Source organism: Acipenser ruthenus, chromosome 40, assembly GCF_902713425.1.
Source record: "Acipenser ruthenus chromosome 40, fAciRut3.2 maternal haplotype, whole genome shotgun sequence".
NCBI lineage: Eukaryota > Metazoa > Chordata > Actinopteri > Acipenseriformes > Acipenseridae > Acipenser > Acipenser ruthenus.
Window position 1 is genome coordinate 3,199,052 of NC_081228.1, and position 22,999 is coordinate 3,222,050.

General features: G+C 41.0%; 2 protein-coding genes and 2 long non-coding RNA genes across 5 annotated transcripts; all 4 read right to left on the minus strand.

The window, feature by feature from the left end:
• Positions 1-497: 497 nt before the first annotated feature.
• Positions 498-5,762, minus strand: LOC117397147 (coiled-coil domain-containing protein 15). Its single transcript, XM_059010191.1, has 10 exons — positions 5,088-5,762; positions 4,479-4,628; positions 3,835-4,038; positions 3,593-3,709; positions 3,211-3,363; positions 2,854-2,973; positions 2,463-2,566; positions 1,753-1,950; positions 1,412-1,560; positions 498-1,215 (listed from the first exon to the last, which is right to left on the minus strand). Exons 1-10 carry the CDS (start codon positions 5,298-5,300, stop codon positions 1,097-1,099), a joined length of 1,527 nt encoding a protein of 508 aa, XP_058866174.1. The 5' UTR covers positions 5,301-5,762; the 3' UTR covers positions 498-1,096.
• A 205-nt stretch (positions 5,763-5,967) lies between these two features.
• Positions 5,968-7,366, minus strand: LOC131708090 (uncharacterized). Its single transcript, XR_009311255.1, has 3 exons — positions 7,027-7,366; positions 6,571-6,682; positions 5,968-6,243 (listed from the first exon to the last, which is right to left on the minus strand). It is a non-coding gene; the product is annotated as an uncharacterized LOC131708090 (long non-coding RNA).
• A 559-nt stretch (positions 7,367-7,925) lies between these two features.
• On the minus strand, positions 7,926-10,220 carry LOC131708091 (uncharacterized). Its single transcript, XR_009311256.1, has 4 exons — positions 10,183-10,220; positions 9,605-9,647; positions 8,298-8,357; positions 7,926-8,020 (listed from the first exon to the last, which is right to left on the minus strand). It is a non-coding gene; the product is annotated as an uncharacterized LOC131708091 (long non-coding RNA).
• A 522-nt stretch (positions 10,221-10,742) lies between these two features.
• LOC117966545 (hepatic and glial cell adhesion molecule-like) lies at positions 10,743-22,542 on the minus strand. 2 transcript variants are annotated; one of them, XM_034912848.2, is made up of 8 exons: positions 22,304-22,542; positions 18,295-18,636; positions 17,381-17,662; positions 15,479-15,569; positions 15,167-15,234; positions 14,931-15,001; positions 14,393-14,437; positions 10,743-14,020 (listed from the first exon to the last, which is right to left on the minus strand). In XM_034912848.2, exons 1-8 carry the CDS (start codon positions 22,389-22,391, stop codon positions 13,709-13,711), a joined length of 1,299 nt encoding a protein of 432 aa, XP_034768739.2. In that variant the 5' UTR covers positions 22,392-22,542; the 3' UTR covers positions 10,743-13,708. The 2 variants fall into 2 exon arrangements, with proteins under 2 accessions (XP_034768739.2, XP_034768740.2); XM_034912849.2 differs by lacking the exon at positions 14,393-14,437.
• Positions 22,543-22,999: the final 457 nt, after the last annotated feature.

The window sequence follows — 22,999 nt, forward strand, 5'->3', positions numbered from 1 at the left end:
TTTTATGAAAGGATAAATAAAATATATAAACAATATACCACTGACCATCATTATCTTAAGATTAAACCTCCTTTCAACAGAAGGCATTCTGTGAATACAGCACAGTACTTGATGGTGGGCATGAAGGCAGGCAGTGTTACAGTATGAAACTGCTCTGTGTCGTCATAGAGAAGGTATCTGTTCCCTATAACAGTCACAAGCTGTTAGATCATTCAAGTGTTTTTCCATAGCCCAGTCTTTTGAAAAGTCACAGATGATGATCTGTTTCTATATATGTTTAATAGGGTATTTTAATGAAGTTGATATGAAAAACAATGAACAATCGAGACACTGCAGAGCCAGATAAAAGGGCATTGCAGTGAAGGTTCTCCAGAGCTTGATCAGGGTTTAGGTGTGCTGGGTCTGAACTGAATAACGATTTCAGGGGGAGAGCTACCTCAAGGTGAAAGGTACATCTGTTCTGTGGGTGCTCTTATTAAAGACAATAATGAAAAAAATAAAATTAAAATGTTTAATTTATATTCACAAAAAAAAAAAAACACACAAACATTTTCAGGATTTCCATAAACTGCAAAATTGAAACACAATAATCAATTGAAATAATTCTTAATTAAATAGTATTAATTATTGAGAACTGCATGCATTGCCTTTGGTGGGAAGAAGAGGTAGAGCTGGTTTGAAGCTAGCCGTCTCCAAAATGACTTTTTTCACAACCAGTGCAGTATTGATATGAAATGTCTTTCTATACACTTGGACAAACAAACAATAAATGTGAAATCTGTGTAAGGGACATGGTCTGTTTGCCTGGTCCAGAACTACCCCACCTCCCCAACATACTCACAGACAAATTCCTTGTAGTAATCCTAGCACCTCTAAAGCTACAGCACAGCAATACTTAAAATCAAGACAGCACTACACACAACAACATGGCTATTGTGGTGCTATACATGTCTGTGATTCTGATCATTGCGCAGAAGTATCTCCAGTAATTCTCGAGTCTAATTCTGTCAAGCTCTAACAATCCCCGAGTTCACTACAATCTTTTTACTGGATCACTTTGGTTGAATGATCGCCTGCTATTTCCTGTGCCGGGGATCTACTTCCTGGGGGAGCGCGCGTGTGCATTAGCGATCCTCCTCATCGAGACTTGATTGCTTCGGTTCCCCTCCCACATGTCACAGGAGGAGATCACTGACTGCAAAGCTTTAGCATAGGCTGTAACAAGAAGAAGAATAAAAAAATAAAAAAAACACATTACAGTACAGGTTTTTAATAACGCACGTACAGTTCAGGTTATTAGGATACAAAAGCAGGTCTTATCCTCAAGAGAAATGATTGATGTAACCTGTTATAAGTGTATCAAAGGGATGAATGAATGATTAGCAGGGACTTGGCGCTATCCCTCACCTACCTCTGGGGTTCTTGTAGAACACACAGTTGTTGGCACAGGTGTCCGGGTGGGAGTCCCAGAACTCTTCCCCACAGCAGCAGAGAGGGGGCAGGTCAACGCTCTGCAGCTTCATCTTCTCTCTCATCTGGGCTCGGAGAGCTTCTATATACCTGCAGAACAGGAGATAGGCAATAAACACATTGCAGCTCAAGCAGTCATCCTTTCTGTCTTGTACAGATGAAACAAACTGGCACGCCCACAGCGATGCTGCTGCAGTGCAGATGCCTAGCTCTTTGGATCTTGTGCCTTGCTCCAGATTAAACGCTCACATTCTTTTTTTTTGTTGCTTGCCTGCGTGTTACCTGGTGGTCTCCTTGAGTTTCTGCATCTTTTCTGTCCTCTCCTTCGCCTCCTGGGCCCCCCCATGCTCTTCCAGTCTCATCCGCTCCAAGAGCTCTCGTTCCCTCTCTCCCGGATCCTCTCTATCCTCATCAGTAAGAGACAATCCCAGAATCCTCTTCTCCACCTCCCGTCGCTGACGCTCCTTATCTGCCTTGATGCTGCAGGAATCAAACACACACAGATTATCTTCCACTCATTAAGGCAACCCATGAACTAAATCTCCAGCTCTATAAAAGCTGGGTCATTTCCTATGTATTCTCCTTTCCATGTGCACTTGACAGAATTAATGTTTTTACTTGGGCTATCAATAGTCATTCATTTAAAAAAAAAAAATACAAAAACTAATTCTGAATTATGAGATTTTCTAGAAAAGGGAATACATTCTGGCTGAAACGTCACATATACTGTATATTTTAACTAGCTCTTGCACGTAGATTCTCTAGTTGATACAGGGAGTGAATTGTAAAGAAAAGGAGCTTCCACTGAAATGTCAACTAAACATTTATTGCAAGCAGTGTAAGGAACTGAAACTGAAATAAGAAAAACAAAGAACCTGAAGTGGTGTGGATATTTTCTGTTATTAAAATGCACAAGTGGCTTTAGACATTTTCCCCAACCCCCCCGATCATTGTGGAGTTGAACATACATTAGAGATCAGCCCTCTCCTTACCAGGCTATTCTCTTGTGATGCTCCCTCTGCCTGCGCTGCTCCTTCACCTGCTCTCGCTCGATGTCCATGAAGAGGCGCCGGTACATGAGGTACTGGGTTTGACGCTGAAGGAAACAGGGATATCATAGAAAACTGTACAGGTTCCATACTGATTCTCAGGTTTAATGACGGAAGATCATTGTAATTCAATGCTGAAGATTATATAGTCACCCATTTGTATCTGTTATTAGCTTATATGCCTGCACTGAACCAACTTAGCTGTTTCACAAAACAATAGGCAAAATACAAAACTTTGACTAAAGTAGCCATTAAGTGTTTTTTAAGTAATGGAGGTATTTAAATAAAGAAAGTCACTGGTCAGGTTACCATCTAGATGGTTTTCTTTCTCTACCTGTTTCCTGATTTCCTCTTCATCCACGCCAGGACAGAGCACCATGGCAGCCCTGTAATCTGTGCTGAACCCAGGGCAGGGGCCTGTCGGGTAGGGCTCTCTCAGTAACCGACCACAAACCTGAAATCAATGGCAATGCCTTGACAGTGAGGCTGTACGATTATACTTTCACATCGACACACTCCAATTAACTTTCCTATAATATTTCTGGACAGCATGGTTTAGATATTTCTTTTTCCCCCCTTAATCTTTGTGTATATGCAGAAATAAATCCCAGATTTTTTCTTTGAAGGAACAGATAATCAGAAGCCCTATGGTTGGCTAACACTAAGGCAGAGGGAATGAAGTGTAAGTGACCTGTTGGCTTTGAAATGAGACTGTCTTCCCAGCTTGGCTGCCTGTTGGATCCTCCTGCAGCCCCAGGGGAGGGTCATGCTGCCCAACCAGAGGGACCTCCTCCGAATCTTCATCTTCCTCACCAGCAGGGGGCAGCAGGCGAGACACAGGCTTCTGCACCAGGAGAGAAGGCGAGGCAGAGCCATGAACACATGTCGCTGCGATATGAGGATATTCACGTGGCGATTATCATAAATTCATTACATTTCTAGCAAAAGACCATAAAAAAAAACATCATTGCCATCTTTATAATAATTCTCTCCCATTTGGCATCAGAAGAACTACTGGCTAATTAGCGCAATGTATCCTTAAAAGTTAAAAACATCTTTAATAGAGGACTCACATCTCGGGTTGGCGACACCCTCCAAATGCCTCCTGGAAGCTCTGAGGTCACTTCGCCTGTGGGGACAATCTGGCAGGCAGCCAGCCTGCGTCTGGCCTGCTTCATCACTTTACTGAGCTGGAGGAACAGCGCAAGATCAATAATTCATTCATGGAAAAAAAAGACGCGTGGCACCTGCGATACTCTTCTATGTAAAGTAAGAGGAAGGATACCTCGGCTCAGTGCTTCTATTGTGCTCTCACCCTGTTGGCCTGCTGATGGAAGGCTCCAGATGATGGCCCTGCCTCCTCCTCCTGGACGCCCAGCCCCTGGGCAATGACCCAGCGAGACCCGGGGCTGCAGATCGCCAGCTCCCTTTGGTGGTGGTACTTGCATGTGTTCTTCTTTGGGGTCAGGTGCCGGGCAGCATCGCAGGACTGCTGCACCACACACCCTTCATGCTCAGCCTGGGGACAAGGGAATATGAGTACAAATCTACAACATTAGTGCACAACATTGCATGTCGCCATGTACAGAAATACTGTAACACTACATGCAGACAGATCAAAACCCCACAGTTATAATGTTAAAACTCTACTTAGATTAAGATAATTAATTTCCCCAATATAAAAAATATTTCTGTACAGTAAGAACATAGACTTAATGCTATGATTAGATTATTACAAGATTGGTATTTCTGCTTCAGAGCATACATGCGCATGATGAGCTGCTAGATCTTTGTACATGATGTCTACAAATGTTTATTCATGGTTTATCCATTCATGGTTTTATAAGACACACCTGAGCTTGTTACATACACACTGTGGATAATCAAGCTCATAGTAAAACCTGGAATAGGTGAAACTGCTATGCAACAGGAGTTCCATCAGAGTAGCTGTGATCTTACAGCTTCGTATGACTTCTGCAGCTGCTGCTTCTTCCTGAACCGGACTCGCTGTGCCACCCTGCGCCTGACCTCCCGCTGGAATCTCCTCAGGCTCTCTGCCTTGTCCCGGTGCACCTCATTGAACAGCTCCTCCGTCTGCAGAGCTGTAATCTGAAACACAAGCACCAGCACACCATCAACACGCCGGACCCATTTCATTCATCAGAACCAGAGCTGTGATCTGAAACACAAGCACCAGCACACCATCAACACGCTGGACCCATTTCATTCATCCAAACCAGAGCTGTGATCTGAAACACAAGCACCAGCACACTATCAACACGCCGGACCCATTTCATTCATCAGAACCAGAGCTGTGATCTGAAACACAAGCACCAGCACACCATCAACACGCTGGACCCATTTCATTCATCTAAACCAGAGCTGTGATCTGAAACACAAGCACCAGCACACCATCAACACGCCGGACCCATTTCATTCATCTAAACGCAATACTCCTTTTTAACTTCAAAACCGTGCAATAGTTTTTTTTTTTCTAGGTCAATTACAGGTACTATCCATGTAATATACAGTAAGTTAGCAATCACACAGGTATAGAAATATACTCACGCCTGCGTGCTGCTGGCAGTCCAAACCGCTCTCCACCCAAGCTCCTACCGGCGCCACCGCCTGGTTCCTCTCTGCGAGAACCTTCTTATTCACGACCAGACACAGATCTTTGGGTTTATTAATCTTGATGGGAGATTGAGCCTCGCCTCTCTTCTGCCCGGCCACAATGACCCGTGCACCGGGACCAGCTGGCAGCCGCATCGACTTCATCATCGTGTCTGACTAGTTTAAGCGCCTTACCTTTATATAATTGCACTCGCAGATTTGATAGAAGCTAATCGAATTCAGACATATTTTTCAATCAATAAAATGCAGGGGGCCATTACTTAATACTTAAAATCTATATTTAAAAAAATGCTAACATAAATATATAATAAAACACGACGTTATAACAGCTTGGCCACTCATTACGAGATCTTACATGATCACTATATCTGTATCACAGACGTACAGTGTGAACGACTACTCGAATTTGTAATACAACTAGAAATACAGTTATCGGAACACATTTACAGTTTACAGACACTATAAAACCCTCTTTTCGACTATTCGGTTAGTGTTTGGATCTTGAAAACTAAAGTCTAGATGTTAACGATAACCCAAACAACACTACAATCTCCTGACTGGCAGTTTAAATTTACGCTGGCAAGGACGCCTCGCCTTCGCAACCAGCTACGCCACACCCCCAAGCCTGTGATTGGTTATATCGCATCCAAGCAGTACGGCGATTTGTTAATATTTTTTCCATTAGAATCGAAACTTCTCCTGACCACGCCCCTTAGTGTATGATCTAAACTGCACCGAAGGGAAACATCATAGATATATGTGTTTAGTTCCAGTTTTAACGGAAAATGAGAATTCGGGAAAAAGCTAAATATTTTGGATGATGTGACCAAAAATACCTGCAAGAAAATATTAATAATAATAAAAGACATGACACAATTTGTAATTAGAAGTATTTAATGGATATAAATTTCAAATGAGGAACAAAAGGCAACTTGAAATGAAGCAACGTGTTTGTTTGGTTTTTGTTTTGTTTTTTTAATAAAATCACCCCTGTTGAAAACAGCACCCTGTAGTTACTTGTCGACGGCAGTTTAGATGCACGACTGTTTCTGTCCCACAAAGGTAAGGACACAAGTTACCTCGTCCCTTTCTAAAAAGAAAATAAGCAATTCCCGTGAGAATAATGTTAGGAAATGGCATTTGTGTTAGAATAATGTAGACAGAACGTAAAATGGGTATGTGAAAATGAAACCTCTGTCCCCGTCTATCTAAAGTAACTCATTAGTAATGTTTCAGAATGTAGTTCTCTTTCCTTTCCTGCAGGGTTCAAAGGCGTAGTCTTGCCTTTTCTGTTTCCACTTTTTTTCCCCCTCTAGAGGTCAGTGTAGTCTTTATGAATGAGACCATCACTTGCATTGGAGCACACGTGTACGATGGCAGCATAAGGCAGCACGTTAAAATCCACATGAATATTTACTTGAACCATTCCGTTAAAGTACCGGTATGTCTTCCATCGGAGAATACGTCACAGAAACATAATGAACCACATCGATTTCATCTTCTGGTCTGACTTTGAAAGCCTCCCTTACCTGCAGTAAAACAAATAGGAAAAAGGTCACTGAAAACACACCGGACATACGATTCACATCTTTACAACAGAGTTGTTTGATTGGGGTTTCCTCTAAAATTAAATAAGCTGTTCAGTGCAGTGCCCAGAGATCTAACTGTCTCGAGTATATCAAGTTATTAAAATAAAAATGAAATATATGCAACAGGCATCTTCATATGGAGCCACCGGTAACTGGAATCTCTTATCAGAAAGCAGGAGTACACGTGTGACTGCTGCCATCCCTTAGGATGCCTTGAGTTTTATCATGAAGAGCAATTGTTTAAAATACAATAAAGATACGATAAAACACAAGCCACCACCTACCCACTGCAGAATCACCTCTAGGACATCCTCGTGTGACTGTCCCGTTACTACCACGTACATAGTGATTTCTATTTGCAGCGTATCTAAGAGAAAACCACCGCGAAACGAGACAGGATTAGTAAAGTCAATAAAAACTATTCTCCCCTATATAACTATCCGAGACAACCTCTAAAGAGAATGATTGAGTGCCTTATTTTTTATGCCCCTTTTTTCTTCTTTTTCTTGTTTTTCAGCCCAGTTTGAAAATGCCAAGGCAAGGAGGAACCAGCCTGGGTAATCTCTGCCCTGCTGTCTGATCAATTAGGTGAACTATCCCCAGCTGATTTTATCTCCCTAACCCTGCATGAGTGTAAACTCCAAAGCAGTTGATTGGCAGCTTAGCTCAAGCAGATAACCACACTTCAACCGGCACTGTATTTACTACATAAGCCACTGGGAAATATCACTTTCAGAGCAAATTTACAAAATCCTGTTCAAGTCTCTTATTGCCAGTAAGTGCATAAACTGCAATGTACTTATTACTGAAATTCTTTATGAATATTGCCGTACGTGCTGTATTTACATAATGACACATGAGGCGTGAAGTTCAGGTGCAATTAACAGTAACACAGAAAATTGAACTATTTCCATCCGGTACATCTGCAGGGATAGAAATCCTATTGCATATCAGTTTCACCCATTCCAGATTTTAATACGAGCTTGATGAGCCACTGTGTATAGGTAACAAGCTCAGGTGTGTCTTGTTAAGCACTTAGTAAAACCAGGAATGGATGAAACTGAAATCGGCATGTGAGAATGTTCTGCTAAAGGAAAGTCTTGTTCCGCCTCAACTCAGCATACATAGAAACCAGAAGGAGACAGATATCTCCTTATCTCAACCACAAGAGAGCACCACAATACTCACCCTGTGTCTGGTTAGATGCTTTTGCCAGATTGGTGTTGTTGGAAAGACTTGCCAGCACTGGCGGGATTATGACCGGGGTCGTAGAAAAGTCTGTAAAGAGAAGCCAGGTTAGAGCGGTTGATCTCTTAGTCTTGTGGTCTTGTGCTCTTTGTTTGTGTAATGGGCAGTGTTGTGTGATACCCTGTCATTACAGATTGTGTCCCTGTTCCCTGGCAGTGAGTTGAGGTGAGGTGAGGTTAAAAGCTCAGACATAAACGAGCCTGGCTCTTCTTGTGCATCCTGAGGTCAGTTGCCTCCCTAGTGTCTGTATCATTAACTTTATACACGGACTGAACCATCGTGTTGCACCTGTGGATGTGCTACTTACTCTGTGCATCTGCTTTGTTAGAAAGGAAACAGGATGCCAAGGTATGGAAGGAAAGTAATGCTGTTGGGAAGAGTGAAAAGGGATGAGGTCAGTACACTGAGAAACTCCCCAAGTCAATCACAGACAGTAGCATGTGTTTATAACTTTATTTCTTTTTCAGCACACGCCTATGCATGCTGCATTTCACCCCTGTATAAAATCCTAACCCTACAGTATTTAACCTTTGCAACACTTTAATAATCCCTGTTAAATCAGCGATGAGGGAGGAATAATAAGGCATAGTGAAGCTTGTGAAAGAGCAATGAAACACAGGAAAGTTGGCATGGGTGCCAAACAGCATGAAGCAAACAAGCATGAGTCACAGTCCTTATGACGAGAGAATAAAAGTAATATACAACATGTTGGTTTCAAATCAAGAAAAGCTGTCTCCCTTACGTTTTCATCATCTGTTTACGGCCTCGGCACACCAGTATGACAGTAAAAAATTCAGCACCAGCAAATAATCTTTGAAATTGGCTTTTAAAACACCCAGTGCGGAAGTGAATTGCCAGTGATGGGTACTCAATTGGAAATGTGAGGGAGACAGCTTTTTTTTATTTTGAAACCAACATGTCATGAATGGATATACTGGATGCCTGCTGATTTAAATACTTCTTAAAGACAAATCAAAGTAACAAGGATTCTGCACACCCCTAAACTTTAGCATGGCTTTGCGCTGTTTCATTGACAGCTGCCTATGCATTTGGCACTGTTGAAACACCTGTCAGCACTATGAATTTCTTTATGGAAATCCTCTCTGAAAGCCGATACAGATACAAAGCGAGAATAAACAAATCACAAGCCACATGACCTGTTACTGGGATGACAAACAAGCAACAACACTGGTGACGAAAAGATAATGAGTGAAAAGGAAAGCTGCAATAATTTGCACATCTTCCATTATTGCACGTAACACGTACTGTGTATGCTGGTATGCCAAAAATATTTGCGGTGTCTGGGGTACAGGGCACCTTGGTAAATATCTGCCTTAATAAGTTCATGCTGGCTCCTAATTACATGCAGATGCGTTTCATAAGCAGCGTGTTTGCCATTTACTTTCAAAGCAGAACTTGTCAGAAGATGGGTTTCTGAAGAGGTGACTGGCAGGATTGGTACAGCATTCAGGCTGGACAGTTCCCATTGCAAGCATTCACTCACAGCCTGCTTGGGATTGTAACTTTGAATACAATATATCTTTTGAAATGTTTGTGACTCGTTTATGGAACATATGTACTGTAAAAAGAAACCCATACAAGATACCCACTTACCAAATACAGCAATCATTAAAGTTTTCATCATTCTTGAAAGTATCTAAAACAGTAACCAGATAAATAATTACATTTCAAAATAAGTTTACATTTACAAATATCCCAATAGCAATAAAATACGTTAAAAAAAATAATATTAATGCAATCATTTGATTTAAGAAATATAGTTTTATATGTGTGTGTCCTGAAAAAAAAGATGATATATTGATTGCACATAACTATTTAGGCTGTGTGGTCCAGTGGTTAAAGAAATGGGCTTGTAACCACAAGGTCCCCGGTTCAAATTCCACCTCAGCCACTGACTCATTGTGTGACCCTGAGCAAGTCAGTAAACCTCCTTGTGCTCCGTCTTTCGGGTGAGACTTAATTGTAAGTGACTCTGCAGCTGATGCATAGTTCACACACCTTAGTCTCTGTAAGTCGCCTTGGGTAAAAGCGTCTGCTAAATAAACAAATAATATTTGCATTTCTTTATTCACAATAGTTTTTACATTCATTTGTCTTGTCTTGTGCGTAATTGCTTTCTGTATGCACATTTTTATATTTCAGAAACATTTTGTTTAATAAAACAGCATTACCTTTGGTGCTGGTCTTGATCTGGGTTAGCAGTTTTCAGTCTGAGTGTATTTTAGAATGGTGACTTCATCTCGGCACTTTTGCATTCTTACAGTATGGAAATTAGGGGAGTGACTAGGCTCCTGTTCCCTGGAAATGGTGTGTGGGTTGGGAGGGTGAAACAGCGCCACCCGGTGGTTAAAATAGCTAATTGCAGCATTATTTAAAATGTGGCTGAAAGTTTGAGGGTATTAACAGCAGACATGAAATATGTATAAAGCTATTATAGGGACTTCTTCTTTGTTTATTTGTGCATATATTATTTGTGATATGCTGATTTTTACGAGCACCACACAATTGATTTAGGCTGACATTGCTGTTTTAAAATAGTAGCTTTATAAATTCAAATTCAGTTCATTCATGTTGACAGTGCATTTTGTGTGTACTGTACTTTACAGTATAAGGGTACTTCACCATTTCAGATAGAAATAAAGAGGGAACACTCACAGTATACTCGCAGTATAAATCTGTGCCACGCAGCTGAAAACATCTCCCAACAAAAAGAAACCACAATCAACCCTCCTTCTGATCTTCATGTCCTTTTTTATTGAATATTTTTTTTTTGCACAGTTACAGAATTTATTCATCTACACAACGTCTGGAAGTAAAAATAATAACACAGACATTAGATCATTACTTACATTCAAAAATCACATTTTGGCTACAGAGGAAGAGGTTAGTCATGTTACCAAAACATAGTTTTATGCTTATCTTACAGCTGACCTAATAGTGGCAGCGTTGCTTACTTGAGTAAGTGTTGAATGCACCATTCATAGTTGCTTAGTACATATGGATTGAATACAGAATGCATTACACAAATTCAGTAGACTGTCAGGTGGGGTATTATAAAGTGGAGCCCTTTGTAGCAGTTAAAGGATAATTTGACTGTGATGTGAAAATAACCATTCCCTAGCACTGTTGAGCAATGCAATTTGGCAGGTACCAAATATTGTTGGACAGCTTGTACTGTGCCACCATTGGCCCTAGAGGGCACTGTTGTACAACTGCAGGTTATCTGGCACATTTTAACAAAATACACAAAAAGTGCAGCAGTGATGTTGTGTCATTTTCCAGATTTCCAGCGAAGGGGGTTCATCGTTGAGATAATGTTATAGGACACATAACACTTACTGGTGGCTGTTGTTCTTTTCATTTGGTTACTGTTTTGTTTTGGTTTTTTTCCCACAGCAGTAGTTCATAGAGGTTCAAGTGACTTTATATAATATAACTGGGTTCAGGACAATCTCCCGAGTCTCTGCTGCTATTATCAAAACAAGTGAAACAATTCAACCATGCAGCACTTGAGCTGGCAGGAGGGTTGAGCAGGTTCTGCATTAAGCAAAGTGTTTGCTTTTAAATGCAAAACTAGAAATGGTTATTGTTGCAGAATTAGGACGTCCAAAGAAATTGATATATATATATATATATATATATATATATATAAGATCTGTCATTTTTGCAATTTGATGTTGCCATGTTTTAACTGGATCTCTGTCATATTCTCAAATTGCTCCGTCCTCTTATTTAAGCTTCATGAGAAAAAAAACTGGATTTTGATTGTTCTGGGGTCTCTGTGTACAGTGTCCACCAACGACAAAGGGATTCGCCTAGTTTCAATTCTTAAGAAGTGCTTTTTAAAGTAATAATAATGAAGTAGCTTTTATGGGTAGATTTATTACTTTTTATTTCTATTTTCTGATTAATATTTATTTTATAGAGACTACACTTTGCCTAAAAGATCATGTTGCTTTAATGATTTGCGCAGCATGTACAGAAAATCTAGTTAACATCAGGTTTAATAACAAACAACATGGACAAGAACACGTCATTTGAGCATCTGTGAACAGTATTATACTACAGGCACTTCCACTAATTATCACAGTCAATGTGTTATGTCTATATACTGTACAATATGGTTAGCCTCTGTAACCCACTCTCAAGCCATTAAAAAGTCTATTCACAAGTCTGGCTCGTAATTCCCAGTAACTATGACTAACTATTGATTGACAGCAGTGGTATGTGGTGGCGCCCCCTACATGCACAACATGAAATACACCCTCTGCCAGTTTTGTACAGCTATTCTACAGCGTGTCCCATACGTCAGGCATTAATAGACCTGCAGTAATTGGCTCTTTTTCTTTTAAGTGTGAAATGTCTTTAAGCAAAGAGGAACAAATTCAGATCATTTTGATGTGTGGAGCAGATGGTGAACTGATTTAATTGGCATAATGTATGATCTTGCCTTTGATGCCTGACTTATAGGAGACCCCTGTTTAAAAATTTGCAAATACCAGACTGCACGTAGTGGTAGGGTGTCACAGGGGTCGGTAATTTCTTATTAGCCTACCTCAATGTGGTCAGACTCTTTATTCACAGTCTGGTGTACCATTTATAGTTCCTACTAGAAATGCAAGACACATTAATCACAAACCAGCCTTTGATATGGGACACCACTTCTTCGTTTACATCGCATACATTAATATTTATCTACAGCATTGTTGGTGCAGTCTTGGTATTTAGTTGCAGATCTTTTAACTTCTCTATTAAATGTTGCAGTTTTTTCATTAACCTATCAGAATCCAAATAAAGATGGGTAATGTCCATTAAGCAACAATCAACTGAGCCAATGGGAGCGCTCCAAGCACAGCTGCAGATCAAAATGCTGATTGGCTTCGACTGAAACGACTCTTTCTTGACTGAACTAATTGTGGGGGATGGGAATTGATCTTGATTGATTCATTAAAAAAATGCCCTAAGCAGCATTAAAAAGTCACATAATTTAGTACTTCCAAACCGTTCCGTTGAAAACCCTGCCCCTAACCTCACTATGTGTCATCTTGTTAAGTGATCTATACACATTGATAAGTCAAAGGATCCTTACTCAGTACTAACTGCAGGGAGGTCCTCCAAAGGGTTATGTCACAGCTGGCTCTGGCTCGCAGTGTAAAATGTGCTGGATGACATATCAGGCATCATCAGTAGCACTGTGTAGTATAAAGTGCAGGTTTGTTTTTTAAACAAACTACATTGTGTTGACCACTTGTTGAGGCTGACATGCAAGGGCCACCCTTATAATAAAAAAATACAAATAAAATGAAGAAAAAAAAAGTCCAGTCAAGCTTTTGTCACATGACTAGAAATTAGCCAACTAAATGTTTAGTGTATCTTACTAAAGGTCTGTGGTAACACCAGCATTACGCAGGGTATACACAGCCACATTTACATGCTATTTAAATCTGTCCAAGGAAATTAAAAGTTACCTGCAGGGATGGATTTTTTTTAAAACTAAAATTAAAACAGGGGTTCCAGGCGCTTACACTGCGCTATATTTGAACTTAGAATCTAGACTCTAAAATCCTATTCAGTGGTGTGGGGTACAGATATTATACAGAGAACAAATCTCAGAATGTTCCACCGTTCACCGTGAAAAACAAATGTCTTTTGACCTCTCTTCAGAGAGACTGCGGGGGAGTGGGGTGCAAGGTGGGTCTAGGGGTTCATCTCCATAGGGGGGCTGGCCTCGTCCTGCTCGCGGATCATGTGGACCCCCCCTCCGGAGCGGACCATGCGCGTGGCGCTGCGTGCGCGGGCCGGGGAGCCAGGGGAGCGGCTGGGGGACTTGTGAGCGCGGCCAGAGGGGGGGGAGCGCACAGGCGATCGGTGGTAGCGCCGGGCTGAACGGGGATGGGATCCAGGGGAGCGGGCCAGCGTAGGGGGGGAGCTGGAGTAGCTGGGCGGACCAGTCGTCTCCACCGTGCTGCGGGAATCTGTAGGGGAGTCTTCCTCCGTGTCTGGGGAGTCCTGAAACACAAAGGGAAGGAGCTTCAGACAACCGACAGACTGTGCTTCTGAGCTTCTGAGCTTAACATCCCCTCTTCAATCATTAGAAGAAAGGGACTTTGAGGGAAACAGCATCTCTAACATGCATGGAAGTCTCTGTCACGCCACCCCACTTTATCATCTGTTATCCGACTCACGGGTCTGTTCAGTCCAACTTCCAGATGATCCAAACAAGACATCGAGTTGAGAAATCTTCTGCAGCCAAACTAAAAACCAGAATCTCAAGCAGCCATCAGAGTTTTACTTGGGTGAACCGAATTGGTTCCAAATTTCAAAAATGCAAAATACACTAATCTAGCACGGCGTTTCAAGACACTACTCTAAGTGTCCTACCTTAGCCGCTGTCCTCTCCGTGCATTTCCGAGGAGGCTCTGGTTTCTGTAAGCACCAAGACACCACTGTGTTTATTCTGTTATCACCAGGGCAGGATCAGCCCATTACTGTCACTTTTTAAAAACCTGACCTTTATATAACTTCAGGATCATCTACACTGCCTGGATTAGTGTAATCTTTTCTAATAAGCCCTCTTACCTCTCTGATGGCAGCCCTCTCTGCAGGTATCAGTTCCCTTATGTAAGTCTGTTATTCCCCTATAGTACCAGTAAAGCAGCAGGAGGCGCAACATGTGTTTGCTGAAGTTATTCCCTCTGCTCCAACAAAGAAAGCAGGAGGGGCTGAAATAAATGCGGACAAACGTGGCGGAGAGGGCTGCACTTCACAGCTGGACATTTAGGGACTTTTCAAAGTGAGCTTGCTCAGGGACACGGGGAGCTGTGAAAAAGGTACTCAAGGTAATACAAGTGTCATGATGCAACTCTAATAAAAGCAGGGCAACACAAAGAACATGCATTCCATCATCCATGCGCCTTACCTTGTCCTTCAGTATGTACAGAGCCACAGGGTTTCTGCGCTCATGCTCTGCTGTTTTGGGCACAACCTCAACTGAAAGAACCAGGAGAACATTAAGCAAAGTTATAAGGATCAAGGCAGCTCTGTGCACAGCCTTCTAAAGCGACGTCTAATAAAACAGCTCTCCAAAACAGATGTTTTCAACAGTGGCTTACATAGAAGGATAAACCTTTAAAAATATATATTAAGAGAGGTTACCTTCGTGTTTCAAGTCATTTTGATCCACGTATTCTGTAGAGCTTTGTTTCTCTAGCTGACTTTTATCTCTGGAAGAAAAAAAACAAACATGCTTTTACTATGATTTTACTACAGTTTATAATGGTAGTCGTTTTTAATTTAATTTTTTTAAAACGTCATTTACTGTACAAGTAAGTTGTACATTTTGGATTCTTTGCTTGGACAATAAAAGTGAGACCAGTAATAATGTAAGCAGAGTAAATAACCGTTAACCCCTGTTTTAAAGCATTAGCCAGCTGTATAAGAACAAAGCAAGTTGAAAGCAGCGCTTACTTTTTGGGTTTCCAGCAGGCACACACAGTCACCAGTGTAATAAGGAGGAATATGCACCCAGTGGAGATGATGATGTACAGAGAGCTGCGTCCTGCAGGCAGACACAGCTGATTAACATTACAGGAACAAAAATACGATTTCACATCCCCGTTAGCTCTTGGACTGCTCAGTGTTAGGGAAGGCATTCGAAGATTAGAGCTAATTTGGGTAAATCAAAAAAAATAGCTACAAACAACTCAGTGTTACTTGTTACGATCTTTGAAAACTCTGGAATAGGGTTGCCAAAATTGGAGAACTGTTTTAAGGACTGTTTAACCTATACTTCAGAACTGGCAGCTGTAAAAGGACATTTTCTGGAATAGTTAGTAAGCCAGGTACATAATGATCTAAGCAGACACCAGCATATAATGACAGAGAAACACACGGTAGGCTGTTAAACAGGCATCCCTTTAGTCTAATATGCTTCCATGCTACCGCAGTACAAGAGACTTTCATTTACTTTCTGGAAGGCAAGCTCTTTTTCTGCCTGCACAATTGAGGCCCGGAAGCACAGTGAAAAACCTGAAGCCTCAGCCTGGAATAGATAGCTTTTTAAGCGTCACAGTTTGAAGCATGAGCTGCTGTTTTTCCCTTCGCGGCCCATTATATCCTGTTGGCTCGGGTATAATGCAAGCTTGATCTCTATGGTGTAGGCAATGGAGTGTGTTATGCAGAGGAGAGAAAGACTGTATCTCCTCTAAAGACAGGAGAATCTTAACTCTTCCTTATAGTAGCTCAGTGACGTGGCTTAAGCATATGTCGCAAAAGAGTGTTTTTTCATCCTGTTTTTTTTTTTTTCTTTGTGTTCCATTAGAAGCCCATATATATCAAGTTTAAATCCACAGTACCCCGCTGTTCTGTGTTTTACAGCCTAGCTGCTTTGTGTTTTGAGATTTCTCTCTTTAGAGGGCTAGGTTGTCTAGGATCCAAAGAAGTCTGAATTCAGCCAAGTTTATAACCCTGTGAAATCAGAAACCAATCCAGATCGAGCAGGTTTCTGTTGTCCTGGTGTTTTAAAATAAAATAAAAAAAAATGCTGCATAATTCGAAGCCTTCTTTAGTAGGTACGTAAATCTCTGCTTCAACAGAACTTTCCAGGACTGGATGCTGACACTACCAATACACTGAAAATGTATGTATATTAAGGGCTTGTATGTAGTTATACAGTATACTGGATTCAATAAACGTTTTGTTAATGTGGCCGACAGTTAACAGGCTGCATCATTTGTCTGTGAAAGGCACGACTGTACTGTTATTTTTCTCCATGCACCATAATCAGCTCTTGTACCAGCATGACTCAGTTTCTCAAAGACAGATGTTGTGCTCTCTCTTGATCCGATTGTGAGTCACACGATCGTGCAGATCATGATTCCTGATTCAGGGCTAATTGACAGTCTGGTTGTCAGCAGAAATACTTGCCATAGGCAGCCATGAGGATTTCTAACATAATAATCCTTGATTTTCCTGTGCCAGGGATGATAACTGCTCAACGGATTGAGATCAGACTGGACGAGGACATTCTTTAGCACAAGGTGTTGAGGGTATCAGAATCTTGATATATATAAGGTGCTTGTCTGAAAGTCATTAGGACATCCAGTTTCAGGTAGCCTGCATCCAGAACAATTGGAGACCTGCAAAGTTTATGCCCCTTCACAGTATTATAAATAGCTTATTATGTGATATAAAAAGCTGCAGCTCTCTGTTGCACGCCTGTTTTGGCTGAAGACTTTTCTAAAGGATTTTGACAGTGGTCATATTTCCTATCCCCAGCTTCCCTTAAAGAATTGGAGCCTGTCACTACAGAGGAATGCTCTGTCTGCAGACAGAGCCTGGCAACGAAGGAAGCCAGCAGCACACACTTACTGTAGACCGTGAGTTTGATGGGGATGCTTTTCATGCTGCTGATGGGGTTCTCCACCGTGCAGCTGTAGATATCATCGTCTGCCATCATCACCCGTGTGATGGTGAGGATCTTCTGGTCATGTGACAGCAGGAGCCGCGAGTCATTGGCCAGTGGCTTCCCTCCCTTAAGCCAGCTGTAGCGAGCCTTGGTCCCGATCTCATGGGTACAGTTGAGGAAGAAGTTTTCACTCAATTCTAGGACGGTTGAGGAAACCATGGACACGTAGGGCCTGGAAACTGGCACTGTAATGATAATAAAAAAAAAGTCTCTTTGTCCAGGACACTGTAAGTTAATACATTGTGAGTAGGGTCTCTTATTGTTTTTATAAATCATCTCATCCAATCAAAACGCCAGATTTCAGAACATTCCACCACTTCTTAGGATCGTCTCTTGCATGTCAGACCACCAACTAACTGACAACAATTCTAAAGACAAGGAGAACAGCTTTAACTATGCATTTTGTCTGTTTACTAAAACATGATTTATAATAAGATATTACGTAGTGTCATCTCGTTTTGGGGGACAGAACGCTTGCCCACCCAAAGACAAGAAGACGCTCTGTAACATGAGACAGGGCCAACTGTTCATATTAATTTATAGAGGAGTTGTCATCTCGTGCAGTCTGGGTGCAAGGATGGCAAAGAGAAGCTATGTAAAATGATTTCTGTTACAACAAGAGACAAAAAGCAAGCTGAATTGACTTATTCTGAAAGACTTCAAGTACAACTGAAAACATGCACAAATTCTGTAATAATTCTACACAAGGCTCCAATTAGGGCACCATGGCGATTCATTAATTAATCAATGCATGTTTAACCGCCGAAGCGCTGGCGATCAATGCTCTTTAGCGTTCTCTTCCGTGCCGGGGTCTTACCGTCGACGGTGAGGTTGATGTGTCTCTCCCCGGTGAAAATGTCATCAGTGATGGATATCTCCACCTCGTAGCTCCCCTCGTCTGACAGCTGCAGGTTGTGCAGCAGCAGAGTGCCGTTCTCAAAGATGTGGATGCGGTCCTTGTACTCGGGCCGCAGGTTGCCGATGATCTTGGTGCCGATGGACTGGACCACAGTGATGGGCTTGTCCCTCGTCAGCTGCCACTTAATGACGGGCTCGTCACTGCTAGTGCTGGTGTAGTGCACTGACAGCAGAGCGATCCCCCCTAGAGTACCCCGGATCAGGAGAGTGGGACTCGTGATGTTCACCCCCTTCACCACGTCTGTGTCAGACATAGAAAGAGAGCACGTCATTGGACTGCAAACAAAACCTACGCAGCAGCCAGGAACAAGAAGTGATAGGTGCATTTTACCCCCCGAGGGGCACAGATTGGAAATAGAAAGCGTCTAGTGTGACCTGAAACTTTTATTTTCCCAGTAAGAATATCTAGTTACCATTGATTCATATTTCTATGTAGAGTCGCAGGCAAAAGTATTTGGGCAGTTAAAAACAAATGAGAAAAACCACAAAGGAAGTGATTTCTGTAATTTCGAATTGTTCTATTGAAAGATATAAATTAAAGTAGAGATTCAGCTTTATAATAAAACAAATTATACCATAACATGCATACAATGAAAAATAACATGCAAAAACTAATTTCATACTTTGACAAAAGTATTTGGGCATCCTTACATTAGTATTTTGTGTGCCCACCCTTTGCTTCCTTTACAGCTTGCAGTCTTTTTTTGTATTTTGAATCCAGTTCCTGGCATCTTTCCGGGGATATTTTTGCCCATTCTTCAACACATACAGCTTTGAGTTCTGCAATCGACTTTGGTTTCCTTTTTGCAACAGCAGCCTTCAAGTCAATCCACAACACCTCGATGGGATTCAAGTCTGGGGAATGAGATGGCCAATCCATAACTGTAAACTTCCTTTTTTTTCCAGAAATTCCTTTGTATACTTCGCAGAATGCTTAGGGTCATTATCCTGCTGGAATACAAACTTCCATCCAATAAGCCTTCTAGCACTGGGTAACAAATGAGAGTGCAAAATGTCTTGATATTTTGCAGCATTCATTGATCCTTCTACAATACAAAGGTCGCCAGTGCCTGAGGAAGAAAAACAAGCCCATCCCATCACACAGCCTTGACCATGTTTAACACCGGGCATTTCTTTTCTTTACATTTTCAAATATATTTTTGCTTTCTTGGTGAAAAACATAATATTTTGGATTCGTCTGACCATAAAATTTGGTTGAAGAAATCATCAGGCTTCTTCAAGTATTCAATGGAAAACTCCAATCGCTTTCTTTTATGCATTGTTTTTATGCATTGTTTTTGCATGTTATTTTTCATTGTATGCATGTTATGTAATAATTTGTCGCTTTATTATAAAGCTGAATATCTACTTTAATTTGTATCTTTCAATAGAACCATTTTTTTCTTTGTGGTTTTTCTCCTTTTTTTTTTTAAACTGCCCAAACACTTTTGTCTGCGACTGTACTTAGCACACAATTCTATTAACTCATTAACGACAGATACACAGTTATCTTTCAGATCATATCATTTAATGTAACAAAATTACAGTGTAGCCACAGTGTAGTAAATGCACCTGTACATTGAAGTGTATCCTATAAAATCTACCACGTGACACCGCATGGACAGAAATATAACTAGTCCATTTGGATAACAGTTTGATCAGTGCTTGGTTTTACTGTGAGCTTCATTTGCTCATAATAAAGGTAACAAGCTCAGGTATTTCCCTGTTACCAACTCACAAGGAAACATTCTCCCACAGAACCCTTGTAAGATTGAAGTTACTGGAGGATACAAGGAATGAGGTTTTGTATTTCTCTTTTCCATTTAGTTTTCTTCAATACTTTCTATGCTGACAGTGCATACTAGACGATACTGGCTAAAGACAAACCCTTTGGTTGATATAACCTTCATCAGGTGTCTATGGAGACTTTGGAACAAGGACACAAAAGAGAAAGGCAGTTATGAACATTCAACCCTGAATTCAGCTCAAAGCCTATATTGAAACAGGCGACAGCAATAAAATGAAAACAAGGACATATTTGAGCAGTGAAGTATTCAGTGTAAACATCACGAAGAGGTCAGGAGACGCTGTTATAATGTTACGATGGCTCAAAGAGGAGGATTGGTTATGGGGCCTTGCCTCCTGTCTCCCTGCTCCGATACCCTTGTGTACCCCACGAGGCCCGGGTTTTATTGGAGCTGGCACCTCGCAGCGGGCATCTCTATAGTGCTGTGGCAACAGTTTGCAGAGTTTGATGGGGTTGCCAGGAGGCGCAGACAAAGGCCCCGTTTGTTGGACCGATTTCCTCTCTGGCAGAGCATGAAAAGAGAGCTCTGTGCAGGACAGTGTTTGTAATGTGGAAGGCAAGAGAAACAGGGGCCCAGTGATTCTGCTAATAACAGCGAGGACAATAGCACAACAAAGCTCTGCATTTCACCATGCTGAGGCATTCTGCAGGGCTCTGCTTACCACCTCGCTTCTACCTACGCAGAGACTGATACACCTTCCTCTTCAAAAGGTTCCCTCATCCGGAACAACACACAGTCCTATACACCCCATTCTTATTAAATCGTTTTATTCTCATGCATTCGTTATTCATTATTATCATATCCAATATTGGTGACTTAATCTGAAAAGACCTACCGTACAGACGCCTATATGTATATGTGCATTACATTATGTTTTAAATATATCTTAAAGACATTATATGAAATATGTATTTTATTGCAAATGTTTTTAATATTTCTACACATGTTTAATTAAAAGAAGGATTTTTTTTTTATTTCTAATATTATTATAAACCATGACCTTAATAAACAGAAATGTTTACTATATTGTATTTTACGTTTCCTATAAAAAGTACATTTATTGAATAAGTACTGTTAAGCCATATAATTTACATATATGGCCTATGTACACCATTTATAGAGATATATATATCCAATCCTTGCTGTGTTGAATGCATGATACTCTAATAAACTGCATGTGCACATGGCTGTGGCTCAAGGTTTTGCATCACCCTATAGAATGAACTAATTTAGCTTCATAAAGTCGAATGGTAAACCTGCTGAATAATGTTACGTTCACATATTGAATTAGTTTTCCATATACTGACGACAATTAAAAAATGTGACATGAAATACTGTACTGCTGTTATGGCTTCCGGTAGACTTTTGCTATATTATTTTGTAGCTTCTTTGATTCCATGATGTTAAATGAAAGATCTAAATTACGTACATAGAGATTCCCAGTCCTGAAATTGTAGGTGATGCTAAACTTTTGGCCCTGGCTGTTGGATTCACATCCTGAGTTCAATGCACTGCTTTTTGCTGGCTCAGAGATTCCTGTCCTCTGTTTAGATTTTTGACCCCTGCTGCTTGAATAATGAATGCGACATGTCTTAAGCTTTTGTTAAATGCGTACACCTCCCTCTAAAAATTCCTGTTTAAGATATGAAATAGGCAGTCAGACCGTGTTAGCTGTGACGTAATGTGACAAACCTGACAACCGAAAGCGAACACTGTTCTGTTTTGAGGATTCAATCATTTTTATTTTAAACGCCCTTTAGCAGATATCACTGTTATGTTCACAACACCCTGGAATAGTGGCTTCACTTTGAGAAATGAAAACCCATTGTAATCCCATTGTCACATTAGAACTCGACAATCCAGTTAGAAGATGCAAAAAAAAACAAAAGAAACAAAATGAATATTCTGGCTTTAAATTCTGCCAGCCAATAAGTGAATAAGAAATGCACACACACACACACACACACACACACTCTCTCTCTCTCTCTCCCACCCTAACTCACACATACTGAACCAGCTTAGGCATCCTGTATATGACAATAACTCTCAAATAACTTGGACAAAAGTTTTTGCTAAAAGTTTTCAAACTCTTTCCCCTACCTGTCTGGGCGAAGAAGAGGAGACACAGGATCCGTAAAAGAGCAGGAACCGCCAAAGCTCTTGAGTAAGCTTCCCTTTCTGACTTCATCTTGGTTCTAGCACTAGGTCTCTCTCCCAGACAATTAGCATGGTTTGTCCACTCTGGGCACGTCCCTTTGCACAGCTCGGAGTTGCTCTGCCAAGAGGGCTGTGCACACACAGGACTTGTGTACTGGATATGTGTGTGTCACTAAGTCTTCTGTCTAGTTTAGAGGGCCCGTCTCTTTTCATTTTTGCCGTTTCTCCTCCCTCACACATAGTGGGTCGGGTTTAAAGTTTTGCTCCTTTATTTATTTATGTAATTAAAAACTGTTAATGGGCTCTGAGCCTGAAACGTCCATTCATTTAAAGAGTGTTCGTATCAGGGAGGAGGGCCATGGGGGCTATCCTTATAACAGCTTTTAAAAGTAGCACGTTGAAAAATGACTAGGGTAAGGCCTCGCTTTTGAAGACTATGAAAAAAACAAAAGACACCTGTAAGCAGCCAAGCTTTTTTAGTTTTATTTTGGTAGCACTTTAAGTGTCTGTAATTCAAGTGTAATTACATGTGAACAAGCATGTGAGTTACTATTCAATTCAAAAGAGCAAAACAACAATTCCTACTTCACCCTACCTCTGACAATAATTCCAAATAAGCACATGCTTTAAAATATAACC

What these genes read in the sequence shown, in the direction of transcription:
- LOC117966545 (XM_034912848.2), bottom strand. Translation starts at nt 22,391, where the DNA reads ATGAAGTCAGAAAGGGAAGCTTACTCAAGAGCTTTGGCGGTTCCTGCT. An exon ending in GCCTGCTGGAAACCCAAAAA is followed by an intron (nt 15,235 to 15,478) that starts GTAAGCGCTGCT and finishes TTTTTCTTCCAG; the next exon opens with AGATAAAAGTCAGCTAGAGA. An exon ending in CGGAGAGGACAGCGGCTAAG is followed by an intron (nt 14,021 to 14,392) that starts GTAGGACACTTA and finishes TTTGTGTTTCAG; the next exon opens with GACTCCCCAGACACGGAGGA.
- LOC117397147 (XM_059010191.1), bottom strand. Translation starts at nt 5,300, where the DNA reads ATGATGAAGTCGATGCGGCTGCCAGCTGGTCCCGGTGCACGGGTCATT. An exon ending in AAGAGGAAATCAGGAAACAG is followed by an intron (nt 2,567 to 2,853) that starts GTAGAGAAAGAA and finishes TGTTTCCTTCAG; the next exon opens with CGTCAAACCCAGTACCTCAT. An exon ending in CATCACAAGAGAATAGCCTG is followed by an intron (nt 1,951 to 2,462) that starts GTAAGGAGAGGG and finishes TGATTCCTGCAG; the next exon opens with CATCAAGGCAGATAAGGAGC.